Genomic DNA, 19727 nt, shown 5'->3' with positions numbered 1-19727 from the left:
ATTTTTGCAGCTGGAAAGCATTACCCTGCTCAAAGGCTTTTGTTTTGCAGCTCTCTGCTCCTCTCCCTCCTCTCCAGCCTCCCAGCTCCTCCACAGGAACCACTTTGTGTTATTAATGACAATAATTATTATTTATTATTATTATTATTATTTTCCAGCTCTTTCTTGTAGCCTGAGCTCAACCTGGATTTCCTCCTGAACCTTCCCTGGGAGTTCATCTGGCAGATGCTGCTTTTTAACCCCTCCTGGCAACCCACAGGGACCTCTCTCCTTGGCCTCTGGGGCACCAGCCCATCCCTCTGAACAACCTTCCTGGCAGGATGAAGCCAGGAGGCAGTGGCCACCCCTCTCCTCCTGCCCACAGCTGCCAGCAGTGGGAAGGGGCTGGCTGCTGAGCCCCCCAGCTCCCACCCCACATCCTCTGCCTTGCTCAGCCAGGGCAGGGTGCTGGGAGCAGTTGCAACACGCAGAGCTCGTTGCCCAAGAAGGATTTGTGGGCTGGGGTTTGAGGAAGGAGCTGCTGGGGGCACAGAACAGGGAAGGTCAACTGGGAAAGCTCTTCCTGGAAGCAGCTGAAGCAGCCTCAGCAGCTGGGGAGCCATGGCCACACCTGGGGCAACCTGAGGCCATCTCCTCTCATTCTATCTCTTGTTCCTTAGCAGAAGAGCCCAAGCCCCACCTGGCTCCAGCCTCCTCTCAGGGAGCTGCAGAGAGCCAGAAGGTCTCCCTTCAGCCTCCTCTTCTCCAGCCTCAAACCCCCCCCAGCTCCCTCAGCTGCTCCTTCCCAGCCCTCTTCTCCAGACCCTTCCCCAGCTCCATTGCCCTTCTCTGGCCCTGCTCCAGCCCTCAAAGTCCTTCTGGCAGTGAGGGGCCCAGAGCTGACCCCAGGATTTGAGGTGTGGATCACCATAGGCTTTGCCCATGGCCATCCTCATGGGGAGAGGGCAGCCAAAGGGAGGGCAGAGGGGAGAGGGAGCACCAAGAACTTCATCATCACAGCAGGTTGCTCAACCAGGGCAGGCTGACAACCTCAGCAAAGCCTGGCAGCCACCCTGGCAGCCACCCTGGCAGATGTTTCCTGGGCTCAGGATCCTGACCAAGCTTTTGCTGCAGCCTCCACACAAAACCCTTTCTGTCACACTCTGCTTGCATTTTCCCTTCTCCTCCTCCATGAGCACAACCAGAGGCAGGGATCAGCTCCCAGGGGCAGCAGTGGAGTCCCCCACACTGGGCAGAGTTAAGACTCAGCCTGACAGGGTGCTGGGCCAGCTCCTGTCACCCTCACTCTCACCTGGAAAGGTTGGACCAGAGGACCCTTGGGGTCCCCTCCAACCTGGCATTCTGGCCACAGATTCCTACCATGGGTTGGGTTGGAAGGGACCAGCAGCCCAGGCTGCTCAGGGTCACCAGTGAAAGAGGCTGGAGAAGCCTCTGGAGCCAGCAGACCCCTGGCTGGCTGAAGAAGACTCCCACATGTCCTCTCCAGCCCAGACTCTCCTGACCCTGGGCTGAGCCCCAGTGCAGCACTGTCAGGACCACACTAAAGGCCAACAACTGTCCCAAGGGGCAGCAGAAGCATTCAGCCTCCACCCAAGAACCTCTTGGCCACATCAACTCTTCCAAACATCTTCAGGCACTCTCAGCAGTGACCTTCCCCCTCCCCAGCTCCATCCTCATCCTGTGCTGGGACCATCTTGCTCCTGTCAAAGAGCTTCTTGACACCAAGTGGTCATCAGCTCAAGGGCTGTCCACAGCCACTCCTGCCAGAGGTTCTCTCTCCCTTAACCCTGAGGCCTGGAGCAGCCAATTCCCCCCTGGGCAGGCTGTGGGCTGCTGGGGAAGGAGCTGTGCTGAGCCAGCAGATAACTTCCCCCTGGGTGAATCAGTTGCTGTGCACTCTGCAAGCACATCAGTTGTGGCCTGACCCCAGGAGGAAGGAAACAGCTCCAGTCCTGCTCTCCTCCACTGCAGGCTGTGATTTCGACACCGCCAGGGCAGCTGCCCACAGCCAGCAGCAGCTCCCTGGGCTCCTGCTCAGCTCCACGTGGAGCAGAGTGGGGAAGGGGCAAAGAGCTCAGCAACCACAGATTGCATCGGGTTGGAAGGGACCCTCAGAGGTCACCTTGGCCAAGAGCAGGCTGCTCAGAGCCCCAAACAACCCGACCTGGGGTGGCTGCAGGGCTGTGCAGCCCCTGAAGGGACACCCACGGAGCCCACAGCCCAGGCAGACGGCAGAGAAGCCACCCCGAGAGCCACCTCCTGGGCTGGCCAAGCGCTGAATCATCCGCTCCTGGCATCCCCCCGCCCGGAGCCAGAGCCCCAGGGGCTGGGGACAGGGCTGGGCCGTGTCCAAGGGCCACCCAGCAGGATGCCCGCAGGACAGCGGGCACCGGAGCGCCGGGGCCGGGCGGCTGCCGCGGAAGGGGCCGGCAGGAGCTGCCGAGCGCTCGGGCTCGGAGCCGCCTCCGGCAGAGGGACGCAGGCTGCAGGCTCGTCAGGAATGCGGTCCCCAGGGCTTCTCAAATACATCGGTTTCCTACTTTCCTTTTCGGAGGGAATGATCCCTTTGATAGGTTGACATAATGCCATAATCTGCAGGAATTTCTGGCTCTTCCCCCCCGCTCCCCCCCCCCCCCCCCCCCAGCCCTCCCTTTCCCCTGCCCCCCCCCAAGGAGAACAAACTGAGCTCTGTGCGGCCCCAGCCCTGCATAAACACAGCTCCTGGGGACCATCTGCCTTCCCCAGCAGTGTGCTAACAGGACAGGCATGAAGACAAACTCCAGCCCTCAGGGAGCTTGCCAGGGGTGGTTGGACACCCTGCAGCCCTCCAGGGTCTGACACAGCTCACCCCTCACCCTCACTGACCCCCCCTGTGCAAGCAGCCACTGCCTCGACCCTGCTGCCCAGATGGGAACTCCAGGAACAACTTCTGGACTTCGAGGGTTCAGAGCCCTGAGCAGGCTGCCCAGAGGGGTTGTGGAGTCTCCTTCTCTGGGGGCTTCCAGAACCCCCCAAGGCACTGTGCCCCTGTGTGCCCGAGCTGCCGTGGGTGCCCTGCTGAGCTCCAGAGGTCCCTTCCAGCCCCTCCACGCTGTGAGTGTGCAGAGCTCAGTGAGCAGCAGGCAGAGGCACCAGCACCACGTCAGCCTCCTCCCCTTAAAAACCAGGCTGAGGAATAAACAAACTCCCCCTCCCCTCCCGATGAAGCTGCTGAGCCTGGGGGAGGAGCTGCTGGGTGAAGCTGTGGCCCACGGCCAGGACGTCTGAGTCGGAGCTGGGAAGGATCCTGTGCCCCCCACACACGCAGCCCTAGCACAGCCCCCTCCCCAAAGACCCCCTGCTCCAGGGGGCAACCCCAGCCCAGCCAGCCCTGGGGACAGGTGGATGGAAGATGCTGGAGCATCCTCATGGAGCCCTGGGCTGGCTGGAGCCCTGCCTGACACCAGGCCCAGGCACTGGACCCTTGGCCAGCACCAGAGGGGAGGCAGAGGAGCACCAGAGGGGAGGCAGAGGAGCACCAGAGAGTCATTAGGGCTGGCAGAGCCCTCTCAGATCCTGCAGCCCAACCATCAGCCCAGCACCACCGTGGGCACTGAACCCTTCCCCTGCCCAGCAGAGGTGGGAAGAGCAAGAGCAGAGCTGGACCCTGCTCTGTCTGAGCAGCTCGGAGGGCAGCCAAGGGCTCACTAATTACTGTGCTTAATGAGGCCATTCCATGGGCAGCAACGTGCAGCAGAGGCCAGGACAAGGCTCTTGGTGTCCTTCGGGGTGAGAGCAAAGGGACAGAGGCTCCACAGGACCCCGGGGAGATGGCATCAGGATGGTTCTGGGGGGCAGAAGAGACCAGGAGTGGGCAGAGAGGACCCCAGCAGGGCTCAGCCTGGCACCAGCGTGGGGCTGGGATCCCAACCAGGCTCTGGCCAGGAGGATCCCAATCACTGCAGACATTCACCTCAGCCTTCTGCCTCCAGCAACAAGGGAATGCAGCTCCCCCTCCCTGTGGGGGGACCACAGGGGGCTTCTCTGTCCCGGGAAGGGGGGAGGCCGGGAAGACCTTTACCCTGCTCCCTCACTGCAGCCCAGGGGCTTGGAGTGGCCATGAGGAAGGGACAGGCTGGGGTCAGGCAGCGGAGCTGGGGCAGCACAAATTGGGTTTCCATGCCAAGGGAGGCAAGAAATGTCCTTGGCCTGCTCTGCAGAGCAGCAGCTCCTGAAACCCTGCTGCCCCCAAGCCCTGCAGCTCAGCTCCTCTGCCTGCTGGCAAGAGCCTGGGTCATTAGGACTAACAGGGCTGAAGTGGAGTCAAGGAAAACAACCTCCCAGACGAGCTGGGTGAGGTGGAAGCTGCCCAGGGAGGAATTTTAATCAGAGGCACTGAATGCCAGGCTGGAAGGGACCCCAAGGCTCATCTGCTGCAGCCTCCAGTACCAGGCAGATTGGTGCTGCTCAGGGTCTGCAACACGCCTGGGATCTGACGTCCTGAGATCCCAAAGCCCTTCCTGGGGTCTTGTTTGCCCCCAGAGAAGAAAACAACAAAGCTCAACCCAAGGAATAATAAATCAAAGAGGCTCCAGCAGCCCTTTCCCAGCAGCCCTGGCCGCGTCCCGCAGCGCAGCCGACATTCCTGGGAGCCAGCTCTAATCCCCCCCAACACCAGCCCTGAGCCCCTGGGATGCTCAAACCTGCCCTGTGCTGGGAGGGAATCCAAGCTCTGGCACCTGGGCTTTGGGGCTGCGAGCTGGCACCAGGGGGCTCCCAGCACAGGGACTGCGCTGAGCCCAACCCTGGCGCCCAGGGGCTGCAGGCAGCCACAACCTGGCCCAGAAAGGAGGGGGGAAAGGAAAGAGATGGAGCTGGGAAAGTGGGAAGTGCTGGGAGACCTGTGGGGAACTCCAGGCTGGGATCTCTGGGTGCATTTCTCCAGTACTTTTCCACAGTTAAAGGCAAAGGAGGAGCTGCTGCCACTCGAGCTGCCCACGGCTGTGCCACCCCTCACAGATGCCAGGGAGGCCGAGAAGTGGCCGGCACGGGGTGGAGCTGCTGCCCATTAACGGTGCCAATTAACAGAGTCCTCTTAAGGAGGGCTCCTCAGCACCCCCTGCCCTCCCCCACTGCAGGGAGGGAGGTGCCCCCTTCTCTGCCCAGGGAGGTGCTGGAGTCACTCAAAACCTTCCTGGACACATCCTGTGCAACCTGCCCCAGCTGACCCTGCCCTGGATGATCTCCAGAGGTCCCTTCCAGCCCCTGTCTGGGATTCTGTCACCTGCAGGGAACAGGGACACAGATTCCATTGAGGGGCACACAAATCCCACTGGAGCAGAGCTCAGGGCTTGGCCAAGATGCCAGCCTAGGGCTGGGGGTGGGACACAGGCAGCAGGCTGAGCTGGAGGGGGAAGGAAGGAGCTGCCCAAACCCGTCCCAAGCCTGAGCAGGACCTGCAGGGGACCCCCAGCAGCCCCCTGGGCTGAGCAGCACAAGGGTTTGGCAGCAGATTCTGCTGGGTTCTGAGGTTTCTGCTGTGTTGTTTGGCTTTGGAATTCTTTGGAAGCCCAGCTCCAAACAAATGAGGACATTGTCTCGGGGACACGTGGAGCCTGGAATCTGGCTGAGAAAAGCCACGGGACCAGAAAGCCCTTGGAGGGCAGGGATCAGCCACCAAGCAAGGTGGCTCCAGGCAGAGGGCAGCTCCCAGCAGGGAAGCTGAGCTGGGGAGGTGCCACCCCCAGGCTCCCCACAGGGACAAGCTGGACCCCTGGGCACCTGCCAGCAGTGGGGGCAGCTGCTCTGCAGCACTAACCCAGGGCCCCCTCGGCCACGCAGCCACCAGCACCAAGCCTCCCAAGTCACAGCCTGCATTAGGCTGGAAGGGATCCCCTCGAGCCCCTGCAGGCAGCAGGGACAGCTGGAGCAGGCTGCCCAGGGCCACAGCAAGGCTGACCTGGAATGCCTGCAGGGATGGAGCCTCAAGCACCTCCCTGGGCAGCCTGTGCCAGGGGCTCACCACCCTCCCTGTGCAGAGCCTCCTGCTGATGTCCTCTTTGTCACCTCCACGCTGCAGAGGTGTCCAAGGGCTCTGCAGCCACCACAGGCTGATGGTGGTGAGAAATAAACCAACCCCAGCAGGCGATGGGGAGGGGAGGAGGGGACTTGGGGGGGGGTGTGTGTAAGGAGATGAAGACCTTCAGCAGCCTGATTTGTGGCATGAAAAAGCCCTGGGGGCAGGGAAGAGGCCAGCTCAGCTCAGCTGAGAAAATCACTGCCCGTGACAAATGTCCACAGGCAGCAGGAGCTGGGGAGCCACGGGGCAGCCACCCTCAGAAAGTGTCACAGTCCCCAGGGCTGCAGCCAGCAGAAGAGGGGCAGGGGGAGGGGGGCTCAGCAGCAGGGGGGGAGCCTCTGAGCACCGCGGGTGGTGCCAGGCCCTGTTAGCTGCAGCCACTCAGCACAGCTCCCAGCACGCAGCGACACAGAGCCCTGCAGGGGGGACAGGCAGCCTGGGACCTGGGGCTCTTATCAGAGCTGGGCTGTGACATCTCACCAAGCCCAGACCTGCCCCTGACAGCTGGGGGCTGCCAGTTCCCAGCCCTTCAGCCTCAGCCTTCCTCCCCCCCCGCCCGCTGCCAGCTCAAGCCCCACGGGCAGCAGGCGCCAGGGAAGCCCAGACCCTGCTGCGGGCACAGGATGCCAGGGAGCAGCCCACGGGAGGGAAACCTCTAATGGGATTGCCAGGCCCCTCCGGGGGAGGTCCCTCCAGGAGCTGGGGAGGGGCATCCTGCTCATCACAGCCACCAGCAGCAGCCCCAGGGCTGGGGGAAGCCTCTTCCCTCCAGCTCCTTTGTGCTCTCAGAATCCCTGCACCAGGGGCTCGGAAGGGACCTCCGGAGCTCACCCAGTCCAGGCCCAGGGATGGGAACCCTCCCTTCACCCTGGGGCAAGGGCAGGTCCTTCCCTACCCAGGGCAGCTGAATTCCTCTCTTCCCACCCTGAGCTATCACAACCCATCAGGAGGCCATGCAGAGCAAGGCACTTTTCTTGCCTGGACTTGAAGATGCTTTCCTCATGAGCAGCCTTCCCCTCCTGACCACAGTGAAGTGGCCATGGCTCACATCAGCCTCCTGGAGCTCCAGCAGCCCAGGCAGGCAGCCCAAGAGCCAACAGCCTCAGCTGGACAGGCTGAGTGCTGCAGGTCCCCAGCAGCCACTCATGGCCAGGGGGGGTTGCTCCTCCTGCAGCCATCCCCCAACCCAGAGCCAGGCCACCGACCCCTGGGGCTGGTGGAGTCCCATCCCTGCAGCCAAGGCAGCTGGGGGCATGGTTTGGTGCCCACAGTGAGTGGTGCTGGGGCAGCAGGTGGGCTCCATCCCCTCGGGGTCCTTCTCAGCCCCAACCATTCTGTGACTCTGTGCCTCCCTGAGCAGCCTTCCTCGAAGCCTCCCAGCTGCAGCCCAGCAGTTTCCCTTCCCCTGGGCCAAGCCACAGCTCCTGCCTCACGTGCCCCCCCACCAGCCACGACCCTGCTGCAGCTCCCAGCTCAGGAAATTGCAACACCCAGCAGAGCTGCAGCAGCAGCAGTGCAGAGGCTGAGCTCCACAGGGAGCTGCCCTGGCAGGGAGTGACCAGATCCAGCCTGAGCAGGAGGAGCAGGAGACCCAAACCTCCTTAAAGCAGGGAGCAGAGCTGAGCCTAATTTCAGGCTGTGGCCTGCAAAGGGTGAGGCCTCCCCCTAAAAATAAACCTGCCCTAAAAATACCCAGAGCCAGCTCCAATTCCCTGCCCTGCAGCCTGCCCAGCCCCACAGCAGCCCAGGGGGGTTGGGGAGACACTGGGACAGGCTGCCCAGGGAGGTGGCAGAGTCCCCAGCCCTGCAGGGGGTCAAGAAAGCTGTGCCCATGGCACCTGGGGCCAGGGGCTGCTGGCCAACTGAGCCAATTCTGGGCTTCTGTGTGGTGCTGAGGGCTGTGGTTCTGTGGTGGTGGCTTAGCAGCAGGGGTGGAATTGGGAGCTCTGGGCCAGTGGCTGGGCTGGAGGATCTGCAAGGTCTCTTCCAACCTCACCAGCTCCATGGTTCTCTGATCCTATCTGCCCCAGACCTCAGTCTGCAGGGATCAGCTCCTACAGGGTCAGGCACTGACCCCCACCCCCCAGCACAGCCCTGGGGAAGGGGGTTTGACCCCTCCTGCATCACACAGGCCAAGGCCTCCCCTGGAAGCAGCCAGACTCCAGCCAAGGGCTGCAGAACCTGATGGAGATGGCACCACCAACCCCAGACACCTCCAAGTCCCTCCCTGCCTGCCTTGGTCTGTGGTTTCCAAGGATAAAATCAGCACTGGGAGCAGCTTCCCACATCCTGCCTACATCAGCAGCCACCCAGCTTCCCCCCCTGGGGCAGACCCCAACCAACCCCAGCTCAGGGCACCACTGAGGGCACACCAGAAGCTGTCTGCAAGCCCCCAGCTCCTGCTGGGCCAACTCCCTGGGCAGCAGCTCCCAGCAGAGCTGGCACAGCCACCAGCCTGGGGCAAGGAAGAGGAGATCCCAGCAAGGACCTCTGCTGCCCACTGTGGCTGCTGAGCTGGGACCAGCAAGGCCAAGCTGGAGATGGAGCTGCAGCCACAGTGGCCAAGGAGAGAGCAGGAGAAGGAAACCATCACTGCCAGCACTGCTGACTCACAGCTGCCCTGGGCTTGGTTCTGTCACCTCTTGGGGTGGGGACCAGCTCCTGGTTTGCCCAAAGGGTGAAAAGAAAACCCCAGAGGAAGCAGGGAGCCCTTCATCCCTGAACCTGCTCCACAGGTGCCAGCCCTGCTCCTCCTCCTCTTCTTCCCCATGAAAGAGACCACAGAATGTGCCACAAATAGAAAGGAGGAAGGAAAGGCAAAGCCAAGAGGGAGCTCTGAGCTGAAACCTCAGCGTCTGGCCCCATGGGCAAGGTGGCTCCCACCCAAACACAGCCTTGTGGCACCCACCACTGGCTGGGGACACTGCAGGGCTTGAGGGGAGCAGGGAGCAAGCCCCAAAGGGAGCAGGGAGCAAGGAGCAGGAGCAAGCCCCAAAGGGAGCAAGGAGCAGGGAGCAAGCCCCAAGGGGAGCAGAGAGCAGAGGGCAGGGAGCAGGGAGCAAGCCCCAGAGAGGAGCAGGGAGCAAGCCCCAGAGAGGAGCAGGGAGCAAGCCCCAGAGAGGAGCAGGGAGCAAGCCCCAGAGAGGAGCAGGGAGCAAGCCCCAGAGAGGAGCAGGGAGCAAGCCCCAGAGAGGAGCAGGGAGCAAACCCCAGAGAGGAGCAGGGAGCAAACCCCAGAGAGGAGCAGGGAGCAAACCCCAGAGAGGAGCAGGGAGCAAGCCCCAAAGGGGAGCAGGGAGCAGAGGGCAGGGAGCAGGAGCAAGCCCCAAGGGGAGCAGAGGGCACTCACGGTGCAGGCTGAGGGAGATGTTGATGGAGCGCTCCTCCACGAAGCCCTTCAGGTTGGGGATCTTGGCACACTTGAGGATGGTCTGGGGGGCACTGTCCCCCACGTGCACCCAGCACACTGTGTCCTCAACATAGTTGAAGTCCATGGCCGTGGTCTGCTTGGCACTGGTGGGGCTGATGTTGGGCACAGGGGCTCCGCTCAGGTAGGTGGCCAGGATGTTCTGGGAGTTGGCAATGAGCAGCACTGGAGGGCGGTCCACAGGCTCTGGGGGGTGAAGGATGGAGAAGAGTGGTCATGGCAGGGGGCCAGGGCACAGCACCCAAACCTCATGGCTGCAACAGGGTCGAGCTGCAGCCCAGCCCTTGTGCTCCAGGGCCAAGGCCACGCCGTGCAGCCCAGCGCAGGCACAGAGCTGGGAGCACAGAAGGGTCCCCAGGCAAGGGCAGCCTGAAGCAAGGAAGCAGGGCAGGGGGGGAGCTGTGCTCTCACCATTCTTGGCTTTGCAGGATCTGTTGTCTGGCTGCAGCAGGTAACCTTCCACACAGCTGCAGGTGTAGGAGCCCTCTGAGTTGGTGCAGGTCTGGCTGCAGGTCCCATAGACACTGCACTCATCAAAGTCTGGGGAGGAAGGCAAGAGCCCCAAGCTTTGGACCTGCCAGCAGCCCTCCTGAGCTACCCTGAGAGGACACAGAGCCTCCCTGCTCCCCAGGTAGAGCTGCAGGGCAGGATCAGTCCCATCCCATCATATTCCCATCCCATCAGTCCCATCCCATCCCATCCCCATCCCATCAGTCCCATCCCATCACAGTCCCATCCCTCCCCAGACTCCCACCCCACCAGCCCCCATGTTCCCCCCCTGAAGATCAAGGCCTGCTGAGTCCCAGGTCCCTGTGGTCAAGCCCCAAGGCCCCAGCACCGACCACAGCTCCAGGAGCTGCCGGTGCCATGCCCTGGTGCCAGCTGTGCCCACCCCACACCAACCTCTGCAGCTCCTGCGGTCCTCTGCCAGCTGGAAGGAGCTGTTGCAGTAGCAGGCAGGTCCTGCCAGGGTGGGCACACAGTGGTGCTGGCAGCCCAGGGCTGTGCAGTTGGCCAATTGCTCTGTGACACAAGAGGGGGGCAGGAGGTCAGCAAGGGGTGCCCCAAGCTGCAGGCCTGGGCAGTGCCTCCCCACCCCCAGGAACTTCCTCCTCATCCCCGCTCTGAATCTCCCTCCTCAAGCTTCCATCCACTCACAGCCAGGGGATGGGGCTGGAGGTGATGCTCCAGCAGCATGAAGCAAGGTGACAACTTCTCTCCCCAAGCCAAGCCTGGGGCAGAGGCAGGTTGGGGCTGGGCTCAGAACCAGCTGCAAGGAAATGCCTCAGCAGGGTGGCACCACCAGCCCTGCCCACACCGGACCTTGGCATGCCACACAGCCAGGGCTTGCATCCCCAGCATGCCCAAACCTGTGAGGAGCAACCACACAGGACCTGCCCTCACCCAGCCCTCACCTCGTGTGTGCTGGCCACATGCTGGGAGAAACCAAACCCTCCCCCCCCCGGCTAATGAGAACAATTAGCAAGATGCTAATTGCCAGCTGCAGATCCCACCCCGGGCTGCTCCTCCCCTGGCAGCTGGGCAGAGGAGCTGGAGCCCAGCTCTGGGGTGGGCAGGAGGGAGGCATCCCGCGGGACACGGGGTGCAAGGTCCTGCAGCTGGGATGGAGCACAGGGGGCAGGAGAGCAGAGCCCAGAGAGCCCCAGCCGGGGGTCAGCCCAGGACAGGCTCCTGAGCCACTAATCTGAGCCCAGCGAGGCGGCGCCGGGAGAGGCTTCCAGCAGGATTAGCAGCAGGAGGGGGCTCAAAGCTCCTGGAAATTAGGAACAAGCCCCTGCTGCTGTCCCTCCTCTGCAGCAGAGCTCAGCCCCTGCCAGCCTGCAGGGCCAGGACACAATGCAGCTATTCTCTGGCCTGCAGGCTCAGGAGTGGGCACCGCGGCCGCCGGATAATCCCTGGAGCCCTGGCACAGGGCAGCACAGAGCAGCCCAACATGGGGCTCAGAGCTTGCAGCCAGGGACAGCCAGGGACAGCCAGGGACAGCCAGGGACAGCCAGGGACAGGTGGGGACCTTGTGGCTCTCAGCATGTCACAGAACATCTTCAGGATCACCCTGAGTCCAGCACTGCCAGCTCACCACCAGGCCATGTCCCTAAGCACCCGGGGGGGGGGGGGGGGGGGGGGGGGAGCAAGGGCAGCACCTCATGGGGCAGGATCCCCCCCACAACCCACAGCCCTCTCCCAGCCACCATCCAGCGAGCCTCCATCCCTGGAGGGGCTTCAAAGCCTTGGAGATGTGGCGCTGAGGGCCACGGTTCGGTGGTGCCCTGGCAGCGCTGGGCTAAGAGCTGGACCTGGTGAGCCTGAAAGGTCTTTTCCAGCCCCAAAGGCTCCACAGCCCTGCCCCCAGCCCAGGGACCCCCAGCCCAGGGACCCCCAGCCCAGGGACCCCCAGCCCAGGCACCCCCAGCCCAGGCACCCCCAGCCCAGGCACCCCCAGCCCAGGCACCCACCCCTGCAGTGGGGGCCCTCGTCGGAGCCGTCGAAGCAGTCGTGGTGGCCGTTGCAGAGCTTGCTCATGGGGATGCACAGCTCCGTGCCCAGGCAGTTGTGCTCGTTGGGCTGGCACCGAGACACCTTGCTCTGGGGACCTGCAGGGCGGCAAACGGCAGAGGAGTCACCAAAGGCACAGCAGGGAAGCTTCTGCAGCCCTGCAGGCAGCGCGGGGAGGCTGCAGCTGGCGCTGCCTCACCCCCCGCCGGCAGGGCAGGCAGCTCCCAGCCCCGCCGGCATGGGCACAGAAATAGCTCCTGAGCTCCCCATGGACCTCCTGTCCTTCAGCACAGGCACCCAGCAGGCCCTGGGAAGGGCACCCCCAGCACATCCCCAGCTCTGGCCGGGCATGGTCCCGTTTCAGACAGCTCTGCAGCGCAGTCACCTTCAGCTCAGGCTCCACCGCTGCAGCTTGTCCTAAATAAGCTCCTTGGAGAGGAACCTTGCAGCACGTGCAGGGGCAGCCCCACACTGTGCCAGCCCCACACCGTGCCAGCCCCACACTGTGCCAGCCCCACACTGAGCCAGCCCCACACTGTGTGTGCCAGCCCAGCCTCCTCCAGCTCACCTTCATCCAGCCCCATTCCTGCCCCACCAAGGCCAGGCTGGATGAGGCCCTGAGCATCCTGGGCTGCTGGGAGGTGTCCCTGCCCACAGCAGGGGTTTGGAACTGGATGAGCTTTAAGGTCCCTTCCAACCCAAACCCTTCCACAGAGCTCAGGACTCCCAGGCCATGGCTTTCTCCTCTCTCCCAAGCCCAGATGATTCCTGGGTGAGTTTCTTCCCAGCTTTTGTGTGCCAGGGAGGGGGCTGCAGAGCACCACCACAAAGTACAAATGAGAGCTCAGTGAAGTGTCAGCAATCCAGGGGCCAAAAGCATGGAGGGGCCAAAACCCAGGGCAGAGCTGAGCAGGCAGAGCTGCTCTGCTGTGTGCATATCTGCCCTGCAAAGAGCCTGGATCAAGCCACTGATCCCAGGCAGGGCAGGATTTAACCTCCCAGCCACTCTGTTTGCCTTTGCCTGCCTTTGGCACATTCTGAAGCAGCCAATTTATCAGATGTGCCAAGCCCCTGGTACACCCCAAGGAGCTGAACTGGGCAGGGAACTTCTAACCTCTCCAAACCACCTGGGAAACAACAGGGAGGGGGAAAGAGAAGGAAAGAAGGAAAGCAGAAACCCTCCTCCTGCAAAGGCAGCCTGGAGTTGATTTGGCAACAGCCCAGGAGGATGCAGATGTGGGGGAATGCAGCAGGGGGTAGATGGGCACAGGAGCAGCTGGGAGTGGGCACAGCTTGGCCAGGATGGGTCCTGCTGGGCCCTGCCAGCAGCAAGAGCAGAGCAAAAGCTTTGCAGGTCTTGCTCAAGATGTGTCTGACCCCTGAGCAGGATCCACACTGGCAGCAGGACCAGAGACCTCCTGAACCTCAGGCTGATGAACTGCAAACATCCAAGGGGCTGAAGGCTGTGGAGCTGCAGAGTCACCTCCAGTGAGGGAATGAGGAAGAGGAGCTGGGAGCTCAAGCACCCTGCCCATGGACAGAGGCCCAGCCTGGCCAGGGCACCCAGCTGAGCTGGGAGAGCTCTGGGCACGGAGCCAGGCAGGACACAGCAGCCAGATGCCAGCTGCAGCCCAGGCACAGCAAATCCATCCTGCAGAGCCCCTCAGCTCCTTTGATTTCTGACAGCAGAGAGGCTCCTGGCCAAGATCTTCCCCTCCCAGGAGTGAAAATTCGACTGACTGGGCAGGAGCTGGGCAGGAGCCACTGGTGCAGACACGAGCAGGGAGAGGGAACCCTTCCTGTGCTCAGCTCTCGTGTGAGCAATGCCAGGAACACTCCAAAGGATTCCCCCAGGGAGGAGAAACCCTGCAGAGAAGTGAGGGAAAGGAGGAGGCTGAGGGAGGGGATTCTGCCCCTCTGCCCTGCTCAGACCCCACCAGCAGCACTGCCTCCAGCTCTAGGAGCCCAGCACAAGGACCTGGAGCTGCTGGAGAGGGGCCAGAGGAGGTCACCAAGATGAGCAGAGGGATGGAGAACCTCCCCTGTGGGAACAGGCTGGGAGAGTTGGGGCTGATCAGCCTGGAGAAGAGAAGGCTCCAGGGAGACCTTAGAGCAGTACCTGAGGGGGCTCCAGGAGAGCTGGGGAGGGACTTTGGACAAGGGTTGGAAGTGACAGGATGAGGGTCAGTGGCTTTGAGCTGGGAGAGGGGAGATTGAGACTGGAGAGGAGAAGCTGCTGGATGAGAAGCTCAGTGCCAAAGGGTGAGAGAAAAGCTGCCCTGGGAGCCCTGGAGATGCCAGCCTGGGAGCCCTGGCATGTGCTGGCAGGTCAGGCTTTGCTCCAGCAAGTCTGGGCAGGAGCAGGCAAGGAGGAGGCAGCAACCTCCAGCCCTACCCAAGCAGCCACCTCCAGCTGTACCCAGGAAGGCCAACGGGGTCCTGGCTGAAGACCCTCTGGGGCCTCAAACCTCAGCAGTGGCTTCTGAGGCTGGGGAGGGAACCAAGGAACTCCTAAGGCAAAAAAAGCATCCCCAGAGCTGAGGGTCTGCAGTGGGGATGGGCACTTGTGGGCTCCACCAGCTGAGCCTTCCCAGTGAAGAATGAGGAAGAGGAGGCAGAAGCATCAGGGGGCTCCATCCTGCGTTCACCTGCCGGGGTGGATGGGAGGGAGAATCTGTCAGGACGGATTTCTTCCGCCAGGAAAGGGCTTCCAAGTCCTCCTGCTGTAATTTTCCAGGGCTGCTGATTGACTGGAGCCAGACAGCCCTTCCCAACCCCCACCCCAACCCCCTCCTCCCTCCCACGGAGGGGATGGTTGCATCATTTTGCCTTAAGAAATAAATAACCCCCGGGGCCGAACCAGAAACTGCCTTTGGAGGAGACCTTTCTGCCAAGGAGAGTGAGAAGCAAGAGTCCAAGAAGGGTCCTGGGAGCAGAGGACAGGACTTGGATGGCCACTGGCCTCCTCCATCAGGCACAAGGAGAAGCAGAAGGGGCAGAAGGATCCTGACTGCAGCACAGCTCTGGCACACTCCTCCCTGCAGCCACTGCCCCAGCCCCAGCCCTTGTGCCACATCCTCAGCCTTGTGGAGGTAAAAGGAGGTCAGCCAGGGAGGACGGACAGATGGACAGGTGGGAGGCCTGCCCTGAGTGGTGCCCACCCACCCACTCCACCTCCTGAGCTGCTGGAGCTGCTGGTACCAGGGAAGAAAGAGCTGAGGTAGAGGTTGTGTGATGCCACCTGTGTGGGACCTCCTGAAGCTCAACCAGGGCAAGAGGAAGGTCCTGACCCTGGGGAGGAAGAACCAGGAGCCAGACTTTGCCCAGTGGTGCCCAGGGACAGGACAAGGGGCACAAACTGGAGCCCAGGAGGTTGGAGCTGAGCAGGAGGAGAAACTTTGGTGTGAGGCTGCAGGAGGCCTGGAGCAGGCTCCTGTTGGAGTCTCCTGCTCTGCAGAGCTTCCAACCCCACCTGGCTCCAGAGCTCCCTTCCAAACTCCACCACACTGGGACTGTGGAGGGAGCATGCAGCAGGAGAGGGAAGGACAGCAACCAGGAGAGGGGAAGAGGAGAGGGGAAGAGGAGAGGGGAAGAGGAGAGGGGAAGAGGAGAGGGGAAGAGGAGAGGGGAAGAGGAGAGGGGAAGAGGAGAGGGGAAGAGGAGAGGGGAAGAGGAGAGGGGAAGAGGAGAGGGGAAGAGGAGAGGGGAAGAGGAGAGGGGAAGAGGAGAGGGGAAGAGGAGAGGGGAAGAGGAGAGGGGAAGAGGAGAGGGGAAGAGGAGAGGGGAAGAGGAGAGGGGAAGAGGAGAGGGGAAGAGGAGAGGGGAAGAGGAGAGGGGAAGAGGAGAGGGGAAGAGGAGAGGGGAAGAGGAGAGGGGAAGAGGAGAGGGGAAGAGGAGAGGGGAAGAGGAGAGGGGAAGAGGAGAGGGGAAGAGGAGAGGGGAAGAGGAGAGGGGAAGAGGAGAGGGGAAGAGGAGAGGGGAAGAGGAGAGGGGAAGAGGAGAGGGGAAGAGGAGAGGGGAAGAGGAGAGGGGAAGAGGAGAGGGGAAAGAAAGGAGGGTGGCAGGCTGGCAGGGCAGGGGCAGGGCAGGGCAGGGGCAGGGCAGGGCAGGCTGGCAGGGGCAGGGCAGGCTGGCAGGGGCAGGGCAGGCTGGCAGGGGCAGGGCTGGCAGGGCATACGCACAGATGTCGGAGGCCTCGTCGGAGCCGTCCGGGCAATCCTTTTCGCCGTCGCAGCGCCAGCCCTTGGAGATGCAGGTGACCTGATCCCTGCATGCAAACTGCTTGGGGCTGCAGGTCTTGGGTGCTGCAGAGAAAGAAGAGAGAGGGACAGTGACCAGGACCAGTCCCTTCCCCAGGAGAACAAAAGCTGTCTCTTAAGGACGGAATGGGCTTTGGGGATGATTTCCATCGAGTGGTCCAGGACAAGGAGTGGAGGCTGGCAGCAGATCAATCAACCCTGCCCCTAAGGAGAGAGGGAAAGCTGAAATGGAAGCATTAATTACACAGAGGGGGGAGGTGGGGGGTGGGGAAAACAACCACCAGGATCTGAGATCCAGGAGGCACCAACAGATTTTAAAGATCATTTAACTCGGATGAGTTTGCTGCCGGGAGCCAAGGGCAGGCCGGGCTGGGTTGGGTTTGTTTTGTTTTCTCTCTGCTAGACAGCAAACAAAAATGAAATGAGGAGGAAAAACAAAAGGCAAAGGAGAACAAACCTCACAGTGAGGTCTTTACATCACAGCAGCAGCAGCAGCAGGAGGAAGGGGGACAGGGGAGCTGCATCCATCCTGTGCCCCAGAGGGTGTGAGGGTCAGTGAGGGGGGGGGGGCTGCAACAGGAGGGTCACTGCAACCCCTGCCCAAAGCACAGCAAGCAATGGGGGAGGGTGCACAGGCTGCACTGGGGGGGGGGGGGGGGGGGGTGTGTGTCACTGGTTTGATGGAGGAGCAACCCCCCCTGCCCACCCCCACCCCGGTTCCCCTCCCCGGTACGGCACCGGCAGCGCTGGAACCGGAGCAGCTCCACAGGGAGCTGGGAGCAGCCAAGATGGAGCCTGGACACAGCAAAATGGATGAAGCCTGCCTGGTTCCAGCACCCCACAGACCCCTTCCACGGGCAGGAGGTGACCTGGGCACCAGGCCTGTGCCCATCCTCTGCCTGGGCACCAGCAGAGCCCCGCTCCGGAGCCGCCCCCACAGCCCGGAGCTCCTCTGCCGCCTCCATCCCCAGCGCGGCGCAGCAGATGCAAGATCCACCAGGAAAACCACAGCAAAGAGCCAACAGCCCCGCGGGGTTTCCTGCTCTCCTTCATCCACCCAGGTCTGCAGAAGCCACAGAGTGACCTGTGGCTGCCACAAGCACCCCAGCGACCGCAGCCAGCACCCAGGAGCCTGCTGGATGAGGCCAAGCGGCCACCGTCTGCCCCTGGCTGCGCTCAGCTGCTGGCTCTCAGCTGCTGGCTCTCAGCTGCCCACCCCGGGCAGACCTGCAAGAGAAGGACAAACCCCCAGGAGGTGGCTGCCAGCCCAGGGGAGAGAAAGCAGAGCGAGGCCAGGACCCTGCTTTGCCCTGGAGCCAGCAGCAGGAAGGATCAGTCCCTCGCTGGAAGGTGCCACCTCCCAACACCAGCACAGCCACACCGGGCAGCCCCGGCCTGGCACAGAGTGTGCCCAGCCAGCTGAAGTGCCCTGGAGAGGGGCTGGGGGCCTGGGTGCCAGGTGGACAATCAGAGGAGGTGAATCTTAAAGCAGCCTTCAGCAGCAGCCAAGTTCCCTGCGGAAGGCAGCGGCAGCAGGAGCATAAAGAAGCCTTCATGGCTGCACAATGCCAGGCTCAGAGCGTGGCAGGGACAGCTGCAGCAGCCTGCCCCGGGGGGCACGTCCCACCCTGGCAGCTCCAGAGACAGCCCTGCTGGGAAGGCACCTGAAGGAGACAAGGGGTGGGAAACAGGGGTGAAAAATAGCCCCAAAGGGTCGGGGAGGGTGGGAGGATGTGCAAGAAATGGGAGTAAGGCACCAGGTGGGATGCAGGAAGCTCCATCCAGATGTGGGGAGCAGCTCCTGGACTGGGAGGGTGGCAGAGCCCTGTAGCAGGCTGCCCAGAGAGGTTGTGGAGTCTCCATCCCTGGACAGATTCCAGCCCCACCTGGATGTGTTCCTGTGTGACCTGCCCTGGGTGCCCTGCCAGGGACACCTCCACCAGCCCAGGCTCCTCCAGGCCTCATCCAGCCTGGCCGTGAACACCTCCAGGGAAGAGGCAGCCACAGCCTCCCTGGGCAGCCTGTGCCAGGCTCTCCCTACCCTCACTCTCAAGAATTTCTTCCTCATCTCGTCTCAGTTTCCCCTCTCCCAGCTTCAATCCATCCCCCCTCATCCTGGCACTCCCAGCCCTTGTCCAAAGTCCCTCCCCAGCTCTCCTGGAGCCCCTTTCAGGTAGTGTCCAATCCATGCCCGTGGATCCCCAGAGGCTTTGAGGGCAATGGGTTGGGAAAGGGCTGGCAGGAGACCCACAGCCACCCCAGCTCTGCCCAAGGCAAGGAATCCACACTAGGGAGAGGCTGAGGAGCAGGAGAGCTTCACCTTGAGCAGAAGCCAGAGAGCCTCCAGTGCAGATGGGCACAGCAGGGAAAAATCTGAGAGGCTGGAAGCAAACCACGAAACTAGGCAAGAACTTCCCTCAGCAAAGCCTCTTCAGCCCAGCTCCTCCTCCTCCTCCTCCTCCTCCTGGTCTCGGGAGGAGGTGAGCAGCCTCACAGAGGAAACCATAAAGAGGGACTTGGAATGAGGCTGATTTGCAAACCAGATGTTCTGAGGGGAGAAGGAAGCATGAGAGGGAGCAAAATAAACCCACTCCACATTCCTCCCAGGTCCCCATCCCCAGCTCCACGCTCACACAACCCAACCCACGTGGTGAGGAGCTGGCCAAAGCATCCCCCCCACCCCCCTTCCTGTGCCAAACAGCCGGGCACCAGTGCTGGGCACAGCCAGCTGGAGGCTCCTGGCTCCCAATGCTTCACCTTGGCCAAAGAAACATCTGCCAGGTCCTTCTGAAGGGTAGAAGCTGGGTGGGAAAGCATCAGAGGCTGGAGCAGGAGGGGCAGCAAAGCCCTGGCCAGCAAAGGTGGCATCCAACAGGCTCCAGCCCCCTTGAGCCGTGGTGAGGTCACCACCATGGCGAGCGCCTTGGCACCGGGGGTGTGCCAGCACATGCCAAGGAGGTTTGAGGCAGCTCAAGGTGCATGGGAAGCTGCTGCCCTGCTCCCACAGCACTCAACAGCTCCAGGACCTCTCTCCCCACCCACAGCCAAGCCTCTGTCCTTGTGGGACCCCCCCCCACCCCGAGCTGCTGGCACAGTCCCATGGCACCAGGACCCATGGGACTCTCACACTGGGAGAGCATCCAAGGCACCAAATGACCCCAGGCCAAGCATCAGTCACCTGCATGTCCCTCCCCCACCACCCCTGCCTTCCCCCAAAGCCACAATCTGTCCCTTTCCTGCACCCTGGGGACTCTGTTCAGACTTCCCAGAGCTTCCCACGGGATACAGCTGGAGGCACACAGAGACCCCTGAGCTCCTCCAGCCCACCCAGGCCAGGAGCTGGAGCCAGAACCAGGGCAGCTGATGCCAAAACCCTGAACCCCTGCCAGGACCTGGCCCAGGGCAGGAGCAGCTGATGACCAAAGGCAACCTTCCAGGACCTCCAGCTCCACAAAGCCGCGGAGGGGAA

General features: G+C 62.4%; 1 protein-coding gene across 1 annotated transcript in view; it reads right to left on the bottom strand.

The window, feature by feature from the left end:
• LRP1 (LDL receptor related protein 1) overlaps positions 1-19727 on the bottom strand; it is an 82955-nt gene that overhangs the window by 51539 nt on the left and 11689 nt on the right. Inside the window, exons 2-6 of the mRNA XM_054177464.1 lie at positions 16181-16303; positions 11960-12097; positions 10389-10508; positions 9897-10025; positions 9408-9671 (exon numbers count right to left, since the gene is read on the bottom strand). Of these exons, the coding sequence (XP_054033439.1) occupies positions 9408-9671; positions 9897-10025; positions 10389-10508; positions 11960-12097; positions 16181-16303 (774 nt within the window). The remainder of the gene's footprint in view (positions 1-9407; positions 9672-9896; positions 10026-10388; positions 10509-11959; positions 12098-16180; positions 16304-19727) is intronic.

Source organism: Dryobates pubescens, chromosome 40 (genome assembly GCF_014839835.1).
Source record: "Dryobates pubescens isolate bDryPub1 chromosome 40, bDryPub1.pri, whole genome shotgun sequence".
Classification (NCBI taxonomy): Eukaryota; Metazoa; Chordata; class Aves; order Piciformes; family Picidae; genus Dryobates; species Dryobates pubescens.
This window is presented reverse-complemented; position numbering and strand designations above follow the sequence as displayed.